Genomic DNA, 11,045 nt, shown 5'->3' on the forward strand with positions numbered 1-11,045 from the left:
CTTGGCCCCAGCCCCAGCCCTGATTCAGCTGGACCCTGAGGACTCCTGTCTGAGGGCCTCTGGGCACAGGGACCGTCCAGTCTTTGTCCCTTCTGTGTGTCTACCCGCCTGGGCTGTGGGGGCCCCTCCTCCCTCCTGGCCGACTGCCCCTCCCGGCCGACTGCCCCTCCCAGACCCAGCTCCATGAACAGTGGTGCCTTGGTCCCATGCCAGCACTCCAGCTGCTTCAGGTCTGGAGGGGGCCGAGGAGCAAGGTCCCCCCAAGGCTGGCACTCTTGTTGCCATGGTAGCCGTTGCCTTGGAAGCCACTTCCCTGACTTCAGCTTCCAAATGGTCCAAGAAAGCTACCCGTCCTCTGGGGTATTGGTGAATTAATCACGCTCTTTTCCAGGGTTCTCACCCCTCAAGGAAAATAAACAGAACCAAACCAGACTGGGGCCTTTTCGTCCACTGTTCCTCCCCACCCCCACGCCACACTTGGACTTGGTGCACTGAGAAGGAAGGAGCATGGGCAGACGCTCTCCAGCCCTTGCCTCAGCAGGAGACAGAGAGAAGAGACCGGGTGATGGAATTCAGCAATGTGCCCGTGGCCTTGCCATGCCTGAGAACTGTGGCCTCCAAGAGCACCCAGGTTCAGCAGGGAGGCTCCGATGCTTGGGAGGGTTGGAGGGTTGGTGGGGAGATGGAGCCCTGGTGCCTTGGGCCTCCCTCTCAGCATGACTCACAGAGAGGTTCCTGAACTCATTTACCTATTGCTGTGAGCACATCACTCAAGGACACACATACATTTTCTTTTTCAGAGCCCAAATTGAGGGAAGAATTGGCAGGCCTCCCTCTCTACATCACAACTGTTTTGGAAGCCTTTAATGACACACTCCTGCTCCTGAGGAAAAGAGGCAGGCCTTGACTGATTTTCGTTGTTTTGTTTTGTTTTGTTTTTTGTTTGTTTGTTTTGAGACTGGATTTCACACCCATCGCCCAGGCTGGAGTGCAGTGGTGTGATCTCGACTCACTGCAACCTCCTCCTCAAGCGATCCTGCCACCTCAGCCTTGAGCCTCCTTGGGCTCAATCGATCCTCCCACCTCAACCTCCCAAGTAGCTGGGACTACAAGCATGCACCACTGTGCCCGGATAATTTTTGCTTTTGTAGAGACAGGGTTTTGCCATGTTGCCCAGGCTGGTCTTACACTCCTGGCCTCAAGCAATCCCCTGCCTCAGCCTCCCAAAGTGCTGGGATTGTAATCCCACCATGCCTGGTCCCTTGACTAATTTTTTAACACAATGTCTCCCTCTGAAGGTGGGGCTGCCAATTCCTCCCACCTCAACTAAAACAGTGTTGAAATTCAGGGGCAGATAGGCCAGAGTACTTCCCAGCGGGGCAGGATCCATGAGGACTCTGGGGCAATTCTCCTGTCTCCCCATGCCTTGGATTCCCCGCCTCTTTTATAAAAGGCTGGGATGGCCCTGGTTCTGTGATCTTGGAACTGATAAAGGCTTAACGTGCCTCTCCTTAAGCAGTTCACAGGTGCCTCTGCCACCCCCATCCCCATCACCAGACAAGGCAGTGGGCTCAGGGAAGTGGAATGGCTGGCCCGAGCCCCATAGTGCAAGGTGGAAAACACGGCCCCAGGAGATTCTGTCTTGGTGAGGGTGTGAGAGAGTCGCCCTCAGCCTTAGACTTTGAGAGGAGCCAGGAACACGTTTCATGGACAATTATTTTGGAGGCTCCTTCTAAAACTAAGTCAGTGGGGGATCAATTATGTGTGACAGAGACATGGGCTATGATTTGATGCCTAATTAGAGGAATAATCAGATCTCATCCAGGCAGGAGGCACAGTGGATGCTGGGAGCAGCACTGTGGCTGGGGAGTGCCCAGCTCCAGGGGCTTTCCCTCTGTGGGGGCTGGGAACACAGTCCAGGGCCCATCTTTGTGCTGCAGTCACCCCTCTCTACAGACTCATTGTGAGCCGAAGCTCCGCTTAGGTGACCCTGGGCCTTCTCAGGCCCCCTTCTCCACATACAAGGTATGCCTCTTGTTAGAGACAGAGGTTCTTGTGTGTCCACAGCCCTCCTGTTTGATGCCTGGAGGTGGTCGTGCAGTCCAAGCCCTCTCCTTGAACTCTGTCCTTGTGTCCAGAAGACTAGCTCAGGTCCCTCCTAGCCACAGCATTCTGGGGAGCTCACTCCTGGAACCTGCCCTCAAGGGGCTGTCAGTCTACAGAAGAGAGAGAACAAGAACAGGGCAGCCATGGAGGCAGGTGGAGGGATGAGAAGCTGAGCCTGGTGACATGAGACTACATATGCAGTGCAGAGAGGGGGCATCCAAAGAGAGGCCAGGGAGGCTGGCGACAGGACTCTGAGCAGGATTATGGGACCCTAAGAATTGTGCCCAGGTGCAGGGCCAGGCCGGGGCCATATTGTGGGATTGGGAAGGCCCCGATCCATAAAGAGTCAAATTATGCAATGAATGATGAAGGCTGGAACTAGGTAGGGGCTGGGGCAGGTCTCAGGGCTGGGCTGGGTTGGTGACCACTGCCCAGCCTTGGGTTGGGGGATCCTGCAAGTAGCTCAGACGGACTGGATGCAGGTGCTCATTTCAGCGGGTGGGAAGGCACCAACCATGACCCAGCCCCTACCAAGTCCTCTTCCCTACCCTACCCCTTAGGTGTTTTCCTCCTGCCCACACCAGTGCCACCACTGCTCTTCCCTGTCACTCCCAGTCGGGGATCCCCAAGGTGGCTAGAAGTGTTCACCCTCCATTCCGCTGGCCACTAAAAGGGAGGTGGGTACCAAGCCCACACCTGAGGACAAGGAAGTCCCGTGAGATCAAGCTTCAAAGTAGGATGCCCTCAGCCCTGCCTGGGAGCCCAGAGGTGAACAGGATAGGGATGTGATGGGCAGGGGTAGGGAGCAGACTTGGAGAGATGCCTCTCCCTGCCTGCTTTCTGTCCCAGGTGCAGTTCCTGTCTCTTGAGCCTCCTGCTGTGTGTCTATCTCAGACTCCAAGCAGAGACCCCAGGTGCACCTCCAGGTCAAAGGGCAGAGCACAGCAGAGTGGGCCCTGAGTGTGACCAGGAGTCTCCTCACATCCCTGGCTTCTGAATGACATGCAAAGCCACCAGCTCATTCTTCTTCCTCAGGAACCAGCAGTGGAACCTGGGCTGACTGCCTGCTGGGCCCCGGGACCCAGACAGCGGCTCACATTGCAACCTCATGAATAACTCAGCACCTCCCTGCTGCCTACATCTCTGAGGAGCCTGTGGCCCCTGGACCAACTCCCCCTTCACCCCGCCTCTCATTGCTTTAAATTTTCATAGGCTGAGGCTCAGTGGCAAGTGAGTGGCTCTAGGAAGATGGGGCAGGATGTCCTGGGCAGGGGAGCTTGAACTCTCCTGGGTGGAAGCTGGCAGGGGATCCTATGGAGCAGGCCCAGCTCCCTAGAGCTCTGGCAGCCATAGCAGAAATGTAGCCAGACAGGAGTCCCAAGGGTGGGCTGCAGCTTCAGAGGGCTTTAAGAGAGGAAGAGTAAGCTGGGTGACCTGGTACAGATCCCTGGTCAAGGTGGGACTGGGGGGCCCCTAGTGGAGCAGTGGGATAGGACTTCAGATAAATCCCAGGGTTCCCCACCCATAATCTTACTGCCCAGAAACTCCCACCCCGAAGTTGGAGCACCAACAAGGGGACATCCAAGAGCCCAGAAACTTCCAGGATTTTTCTGGGTCCAGACTGCACCAGCTGGAGGCAGTGCCCCTGTGGGCCTGCATGGACATCCCCATCAGCAGCAGAGATTTCCACTGCCTGCAGCTGGCCTGCGTGGCTCTCGGGCTGGTGGCTGGCAGCGTCATCATCGGCATCTCCGTATCCAAGGCTGCAGCTGCCATGGGCGGTGTCTTTATCGGCGCTGCTGTTCTGGGTGAGCAGGGGCTGGGCTGGGATAGGGAGGGGAGATTCTGGAGGTGGGGGCAGGGGCATGGTCAGGTAAACAAGGAACAGGGAAGGGCTGGGTCAGCAGGAATCAGTTGGGGAGAATGGAAGCTAGAGGTGTGAGCAAGACCGCCATCAGGGGCACAGGTGGGAGAGGAGGGATGCGCTGGGGCTCCTTCCAGCTACGGGGAGGAGAAAAGAAGGGGAGCTGGCTGTCACACTCCTTTCTGGCTGCTCCCACTGGCTCTCCAGCCCCAAGTTCTAGGCTCTTGGGTTTGTGGTGGGATTCATCAGCCTATCTGGGCAGAACAGGGGGTTGATGGCGGCAGGTAAAAGGACAGAGCTCCTGAGGACTCTGAGCCAAGACAGGGTCCAGCTCAGAAAAAGAGTTTCCTCTTCTTTCCCTGTTTGCCTCCACAGCAGCTGTGTCCATCTATCTGTCTGTGTGGGCGAGGCACACTGATGGCCCCTCAGTGACGCTGAATGCCATCCCTTACCCCACCCCACCCTCCCAGGCCAAAAGCAGGACCAGAAGCACCAGGCTAGGGGACTAAGGGTGTTTACACCTGCAGGTTCTGGCACAGATGCTCATTGGGGGATGGAGTCGGGGCAGGCAAGGCAGAACTGGCTCTGCTGCTCTTGCTCCCCAGGTCTGGGTGGAGAGGAGCATGCTGAGGACAAGCGCCCAGTCTGGCCCTGGGGGCCCTGGGGGAGCGTGGGGACAGCAGAGAGGCAGCGGTGCTGTCAGCCAGGCTCATTCCAGCAACCTACTCTTCACCTAGGCATGGTGGAGCCAGGCAGCTGGGGCCTTCACAGACTGTAGCCCCTTCCCCAGACAGGCACTGCCCCCCACAATCCACATGCACACACCCACGGGCTCACATTTACACACTCACAGTCCCAGCTCTGCACACTGTGCTCCTCCCATGCACACCCATATCTCATAAACCACCCCTCAGGCTCCCAGCCCGCCCACAGCCTCAACATTCACCAGGCCCCTCCCCATCACAGAACCTCCTGTGTCTCTTCTCAGGGTTCCTCATCTTGGCCTACCCCTTCCTGAAGGCTCGGTTCAACCTGGACCATATCCTGCCTACCATAGGTGAGGCCTCTCCCTGACCCCAGCAGACCCCTCTGCCAAGGACTGTGCCAGACCCTTTCTGTGTTCGTCTGTGATCCACTGTGCGGCTGGGCTGAGCCCATGTATGAGACCGCTCTAGTTGTCTGTGTTAGAGCTGCTGTGTGTGTGTGTGTGTGTTGTGCAGGCGTTGCCATGACTACAGCACAGCAGACTCCAGCCCGGTGCCTGCAACAAAGGTGCCTGAACCAGCTCAGAGCTGGGAAGTCCATCTCCCTTGAGAGATTTTATGACTTCCTAAAGCGCCCAACATCTCTAAATAACTCCCTCTTCATCCCTGAGCCCTCATGAAAGATCCTCTATTTCCCCTAAGACCCCATGGCCTCTGCATAGCTCCCACCTCCTTTCAGCTCCCCAAATACAGGCTGCCGTCTCCACCAATCCTATGGGGATTTCCATGGCCCCAGTTCTCCCCAGGACCTCACTTCCCTAAAAGATCTGCCATTTTCTCCTTCAAGGGCCCAGTTCTTTTTCTCCTGCCCAAATCAGCCCAGATCATGTGAGACCTAAAGGAATGTAGTGCAGCAAAGACAGCATCAGAGATGGAAACTAGACAGCAAGAAGGACTTCCCTTCCAACCTGGGCTTGATTTGGAGAATGGCTTGGTAACCAGCGGGGGCTTGGGGTGTTCTCATCCCGCAGGAAGCCTAAGAATCCATCCCCATCCAGGGCCAGACCATGGAGAAGGAAGATCCAGCACCAATGGCAACAAGGAAGGTAAGTTCCAGAAATTCCCAAGTCCATCTTTCTTTTTTGAGACAGAGTCTTGCTCTTGTTGCCCAGGCTGGAGTGCAATGTCACAATCTCTGCTCACTGCAACCTCCGCCTCCCAGGTTCAAGCGATTCTCTTGCCTCAGCCTCCCGAGTAGCTGGGATTACAGGCATGTGCCACCACACCTGGCTAATTTTTGTATTTTTAGTAGAGACGGGGTTTCTCTATGTTGGTCAGGCTGGTCTTGAACTCCCGACCTCAGGTGATCCACCCGCCTCAGCCTCCTAAAGTGCTGGGATTACAGGCGTGAGCCACCGCGCCCAGCCTGAGTCTGTCTTTCATCTCCCCTCCCTGACTGAGCAGCTCTGTGGGGCCTGGGAGCCTTGAGCGGCATCCCGAAGGGGCTTCCTCGGTGCAGGGGATGGTACTGCTGGCAGTTCCCCCATGTGCGCAGTCAGACCCTTGCTGCTCCAAGCTGAACTGATCTTCTCTTGCTTATCCTGAGGGCTTCTGTCTTGCCTAGCACGGACACTGGGATGAAGGCACCTCCCTGCTTCTTCCCCTCCCTCCCCTCCCCCTTCCCCAGGTCCCATGCCTCAGTTTATTTTCCCACTCCCCTCTCCCATCTCCCCCAGGGTCAGAGGAACTCAAAGGGACCCAAGGCTGGGGTGCCCAGTGCCCAGGGCAGAGCTGGGATAGAATGGGGAGGGGTGGATGTGCCAGGGGACAGTTTCAGCCCAGTTTAAAGAGGCACCCATGCATACCAGCTCTGGGTACTAGTTTTAACTACCCCAGTTTAAAGTTCGTACCCCAAACTGGGCATCTCCTTGTTCCTCCACTCCACACCTGGAAAAATTCCAGGGCAGGAGTTTCTCAAAGATGGCCCCAGCCCAGTCTCTGCCACCAGTGGTAGGATGGCTAATACTCAGCAAAAGGCCCCATTCCAGACACTGTTCTGAGCCATGTTCATCTATTATTCACTCTTTTAAGTCTCACAACAACCACATGAGGGCGGTACTGTCATTAGTTTCATTTTACATATGGGGTAACTGAGGCACAGGGAGATTAAATGACATGCCCAAGACCACACAGCCAGGAAGTTCTGCAGCCAAAGCTCAAACCAGGCAGCGGGCTCCAGGGTCCTGCCTCTACCCCCAGCCCATGCTGCTGTCCTCTTGAAAGCCATCTTGACTGGAGGTACCTCTTTAAACTGGGCTGAAACTGTCACCTGGGATGTTCCCCTCTCCCCATTCTATCCCAGCTTTGCCTAGGTTCACCGGGCACCCCGGCCTTGGGTCCCTTCGAGTTCCTCTGACCCTGACAACTCCATGGGGACCTGTCTACTGAGGCAATTCTTGTCCCTTGTCTCTCCCCCAGGAGCCCGCAGCAGCCTGTCCACCGTGAGCAGGACCCTGGAGAAGCTGAAGCCAGGAACCCGGGGGGCTGAGGAATGCTGAGGCAAAGTCTGAGGGGCTGCCCCTTCCCTGCCCTCCCGTCCTGCCTGCTGCCCCTATCTCAGTGCCCTCCTGGGTTAGGAAACCCGAACCGGAGACAAGCCAGGCCCTGGAGACCCCAGAGCAGCTGGGAACAGCGTCTGGAATGGAGCCTTTCGCACTCGCCCCACCAAGGCTCTTGAAAATGGATTCCGCTGGTGTGGGCTGGGGCCTGGAGCAAGGTGTTGCTGGACGCCCCCACAGGGTTCCCGTGTTTCAGGCTCCTGCCCTGACCTTTCTTTCTGGACTACAGCTCAGCTTTGTTGCCTGTTCGATCTACTGATTGGTTTCTCTGGAATTTGGGGTCCAAGGCCCTGACTATGACCAGGATGCCCCAGTCCCTTGCTCTAACCTGGCTTCAGAAGTGAACCACAGGCCCAGAAGAACCACAGACAGCGACCCTCCACCCCCACGGTCAGCCCAGGAGCTCTAGAGCTCACTAGCCCAATAGAGGGGCTAGACAAGATCCTTTTTCAAATATCAAAACTCCTGGCAGTTCCTCAGGGACAGGCTCTGAGCAGCAGTAAATCAGATGGGGGATTCTGGGGGGCTCACAAAGGGACAGGTACAAACAACCTTGCCTGGGGGTCAGAGGAGGCGACTTCTCAGCTGAGTCCGGCCCTGTGACCCCTGGTGTCTAACTCCACCACTCAAGGCTTTTTGTGACCTGACTTCTCTCTTCCCCCGATCTTCTCACTGCTCCCTGAAGAAGCGAAACATATTCCTGTCTCCAAGCTTTGCCCTGTGTTCTCCAGGGCCCTCCCTGCTTCTCTCTGCCTAGCAAACTCCCCACTTTTAAAGGCCCCATTCAAAAAATCTCCTATCCACGTGCTCTCCTCATTCTCTTCTGCCAATCTCTGTCTTGCTGCCACCTTTCAGGCAGGGTTGAAGTCTTCCTTTTCACAAAACAACTGTTAAGCCAACTTAAGTCTACTGAACATTGCCCCTGCTCTAGCGCCTAGCACCAGACCAGTAGGTGCTTAATAAATGCCAATGGCTTCAATTTAATGTAAAAACAATTCCCTAGGCTTTCCCCGGGAAGCCACTTTAAAGTCCCATCTACAGTGGGTAGAGCAAGTTTGGAGCAAGGACGCCCAGGTGTGGCCTCACAGAAAACACTGCTACTCCCTCCACACCCGCACCCTCCAGGCAGAGTTGTTTGACCTCTACAGAGATACACTGTCCATATGGCCTCTGGCCTGGTTTAGTGAGCAGAAGACAAGCTAGAAATAGTGTCCTTCTTCCAGGATCAGTGGAGATGGCACTTCCTCTTAGATGCCTCCCCTGACTTTACTGTGCTTCCCAGCCCCAGGGTTTCCCTCCTTCACAGCCCAATCACTCTGAGTGGCCTTTGTCTATTTCCCCTCCTGAGAGTGGGAGCAGAGGGCCAGACACCCAGAAGACACCCCAGTGGATGTGGGAAAACCGAAGTTTTCTGAAGCCGCAGAGTCCATCTCAGATGGGAAAGCTGAGGCCCCACTGGAAAAAGGACTCATCGAGTCCCATGGTGAAAGGTCATGGGGCCAGGCCTGCAGCCAGGTCTCCTATCTCTCCCTCTCCAAGGCTCTATCTTCTGCTGTCCTCTGCACGGGCGGCAGGGATCAGCTCTCTGACCACAGCGTGAGAGGCCTCCATGAAGGGGCTGCCTTCCACAAATGCTGGCCAGGTGTAGAGACTTCAGTTCCTTCAGCTGAGAGAAGCAACTTTCTCTCCTTGAATTTCCCTCCTCTCCACCCGACTGCTGCCTATCCCCTGCCCCTTCTCTTTTCCTTCATTATCATCAACAATAGCTCAGGCTGCGGTCCCTCCTCAATCAATGAGGAGGTGACCCTTCCTCCTATCCATCTTTTCGATCCTCACCTCAGTGCCCTAAAGATGCCCCAGGGTGGAGGGGATGGGAGTGGGAGATGTGGAGCCTGAGCTGTGGAGACGGTGGTTCCGTAACCCCTGCCCATCAACCCCTCTCAGCCAAGCTCTCCCCAGGATGGGGCTACGGAATCCCCAGTGCCTGGCGGGGCCAGGCACAGAGAGATGCTGGGGGCCAGGTGCAATAAATCAAGGAATGAAAACATACAACGGCAAGAGCTGTGTCCACTGGGGAAGAACTGGGTGAGGCTTCAAAGGACCCTTAAACTGAGTGGAAATTCTTGAGCCTGGTCCTCTAGTTCCTCTTTTTCCTTGCTGTGGGCTTCCTGAAACATGTTCCCTCCAGCCCAGGTGAATGTCCCAATACATCTTCCTCAAGTACCATCCCCAGCCTCAACCTCCCCACTCCCATGGTCACAGGAGTAGTCAATGTGGAGACATGAGGCTTCTCCCCCTCACACTTCGAGAAAAGGTGAGGTCAGGCCCAGCTGGCATGGGTAGTACAGTAGGTAGCATTAGGGAGAAGTAGAACCCTCCAATATTTCAGCATGGGACAGGGGCGTGGACAGGGACAGGTCTTTGAACCAAGCTCTTCCAGTAGTCTGTTCAAGAAATGAAATTGGTTCTTTCCAATAGCCATTCTCACACCAGGACTGTGACTATGACTGTGCCCGGCCCTGGGCTGGGTGCTGAGAACACACAAGTGACCCAAAGGTGGGGAGTGCTTGGTCCAAGCAGCTTCCTTGAAGTTGCATGCCTGCTGGGCCAACCTGGAAGAGGACTGCCTAGACTGGGGCTGGAGTTTGGAGATAAGACTCACATCCTGGTTCCCAGGGGCTGGGGCAAGAGGCCTTGAGCCCGGCTTTCCCCAGATGCAAAGGGAGGATATGGTAGCCCTTCCCCACAGGGCCACTGTCAGCATGAAGGCTGCAGTAGGGTTTATGAATGGATGAGTGAATGAATGAAGGCAGAGGTTGGAGAGATGTTCTTTCAGCTGAACTCCTCCAGAGTCTGAAAAGTCAGCACCTCAGTCTTCCCTCCCACACAGCCCAGACTGGAGGTGGGCCTGCTGCCCAGCACTCCCTCCCCAGCCCTCATCCCAAAAAGCTCCTACACACACCACCAGGAGATAGAGTCACCCCCTAGACAGGCTCGTGGCCACACCCCTTTGTAGGGTGCAGGATTGGTGGTTGATTGGAAGGGATGCTGAAAACAAGCCCATCCCTGGAAAAATTCCCCCTCTCCCCCGCCCCACAGCTCCAGCCCTTCTCCTGAAAAGGTGGAGAATCCATTTGAAGTTGAAGGCAGAGCCACTTCGACTTGTACCCGTGCCCTAGAGTGAGTTGCAATATATCTGTGCCTGGCTCTCGGAAAGTGCGGACGAGACGGTGTGGGTGGGCTAGGAGTTATTTGCAAGGGTGCTTGCAGACCTCGAAGCCTGGAGGAGAAGGGGAGAAGGACGGAACGGAGCGGAGAGGGGAGGTGTATGGTAAGAACCCCACTCGCCCAGGGTTGAAGGGGAGCTGAGGGTCGGCGGCCAACGCTTGGAGGAGAGGGGCTCCGGGTGGCGGGAGGCGGCTGGGGACCCGCGCAGGCCAGCGCGCTGGCCCCTCCCAGTCCACCGCCGCCGCTGCGGGGGCTGCTCCAGGGGAGCCGAGCCGAGTGGGAGTGGGTCTGCGCGTCTCTGCCCTGCGCGCAGCGGCTGGGGGTCCAGGACGGGGTGCCCTCCCCCACCCACCTGCTGATCTAGAGTCTCCAAGCTGCTCGGTCCAGGACCACCCCACCCCCGACCCGCCCGGAAACCCAGCCGCGTGGGAGAGGGCGACCCCACCTCCAAACCCAGTGCTGTACGCCGGCCCAGGCCCTAGAAGCCAGCGGACGGAGGAGGGGGTGGCCCGGCCTCTCTCCAGG

General features: G+C 56.7%; 1 protein-coding gene across 2 annotated transcripts; it reads left to right on the plus strand.

Moving 5' to 3' along the window:
• The first annotated feature begins 3,335 nt into the window (after positions 1 to 3,335).
• On the plus strand, positions 3,336 to 9,341 carry KNCN (kinocilin). 2 transcript variants are annotated; one of them, XM_033229324.1, is made up of 4 exons: positions 3,336 to 3,914; positions 4,959 to 5,027; positions 5,706 to 5,780; positions 7,153 to 9,341. In XM_033229324.1, the coding sequence occupies exons 1-4, from the start codon at positions 3,764 to 3,766 to the stop codon at positions 7,230 to 7,232; spliced, it is 375 nt and encodes a 124-aa protein (XP_033085215.1). In that variant the 5' UTR covers positions 3,336 to 3,763; the 3' UTR covers positions 7,233 to 9,341. The 2 variants fall into 2 exon arrangements, with proteins under 2 accessions (XP_033085215.1, XP_033085216.1); XM_033229325.1 differs by lacking the exon at positions 4,959 to 5,027 and having other exon boundaries at positions 3,384 to 3,914; positions 7,153 to 9,336.
• Positions 9,342 to 11,045: the final 1,704 nt, after the last annotated feature.

This window comes from Trachypithecus francoisi, unplaced genomic scaffold, assembly GCF_009764315.1.
Source record: "Trachypithecus francoisi isolate TF-2019V2 unplaced genomic scaffold, Tfra_2.0 Lachesis_group12, whole genome shotgun sequence".
NCBI classification, from domain to species: domain Eukaryota; kingdom Metazoa; phylum Chordata; class Mammalia; order Primates; family Cercopithecidae; genus Trachypithecus; species Trachypithecus francoisi.

What these genes read in the sequence shown, in the direction of transcription:
- KNCN (XM_033229324.1), top strand. Translation starts at nt 3,764, where the DNA reads ATGGACATCCCCATCAGCAGCAGAGATTTCCACTGCCTGCAGCTGGCC. An exon ending in TATCGGCGCTGCTGTTCTGG is followed by an intron (nt 3,915 to 4,958) that starts GTGAGCAGGGGC and finishes GTCTCTTCTCAG; the next exon opens with GGTTCCTCATCTTGGCCTAC. An exon ending in CCATATCCTGCCTACCATAG is followed by an intron (nt 5,028 to 5,705) that starts GTGAGGCCTCTC and finishes CTCATCCCGCAG; the next exon opens with GAAGCCTAAGAATCCATCCC.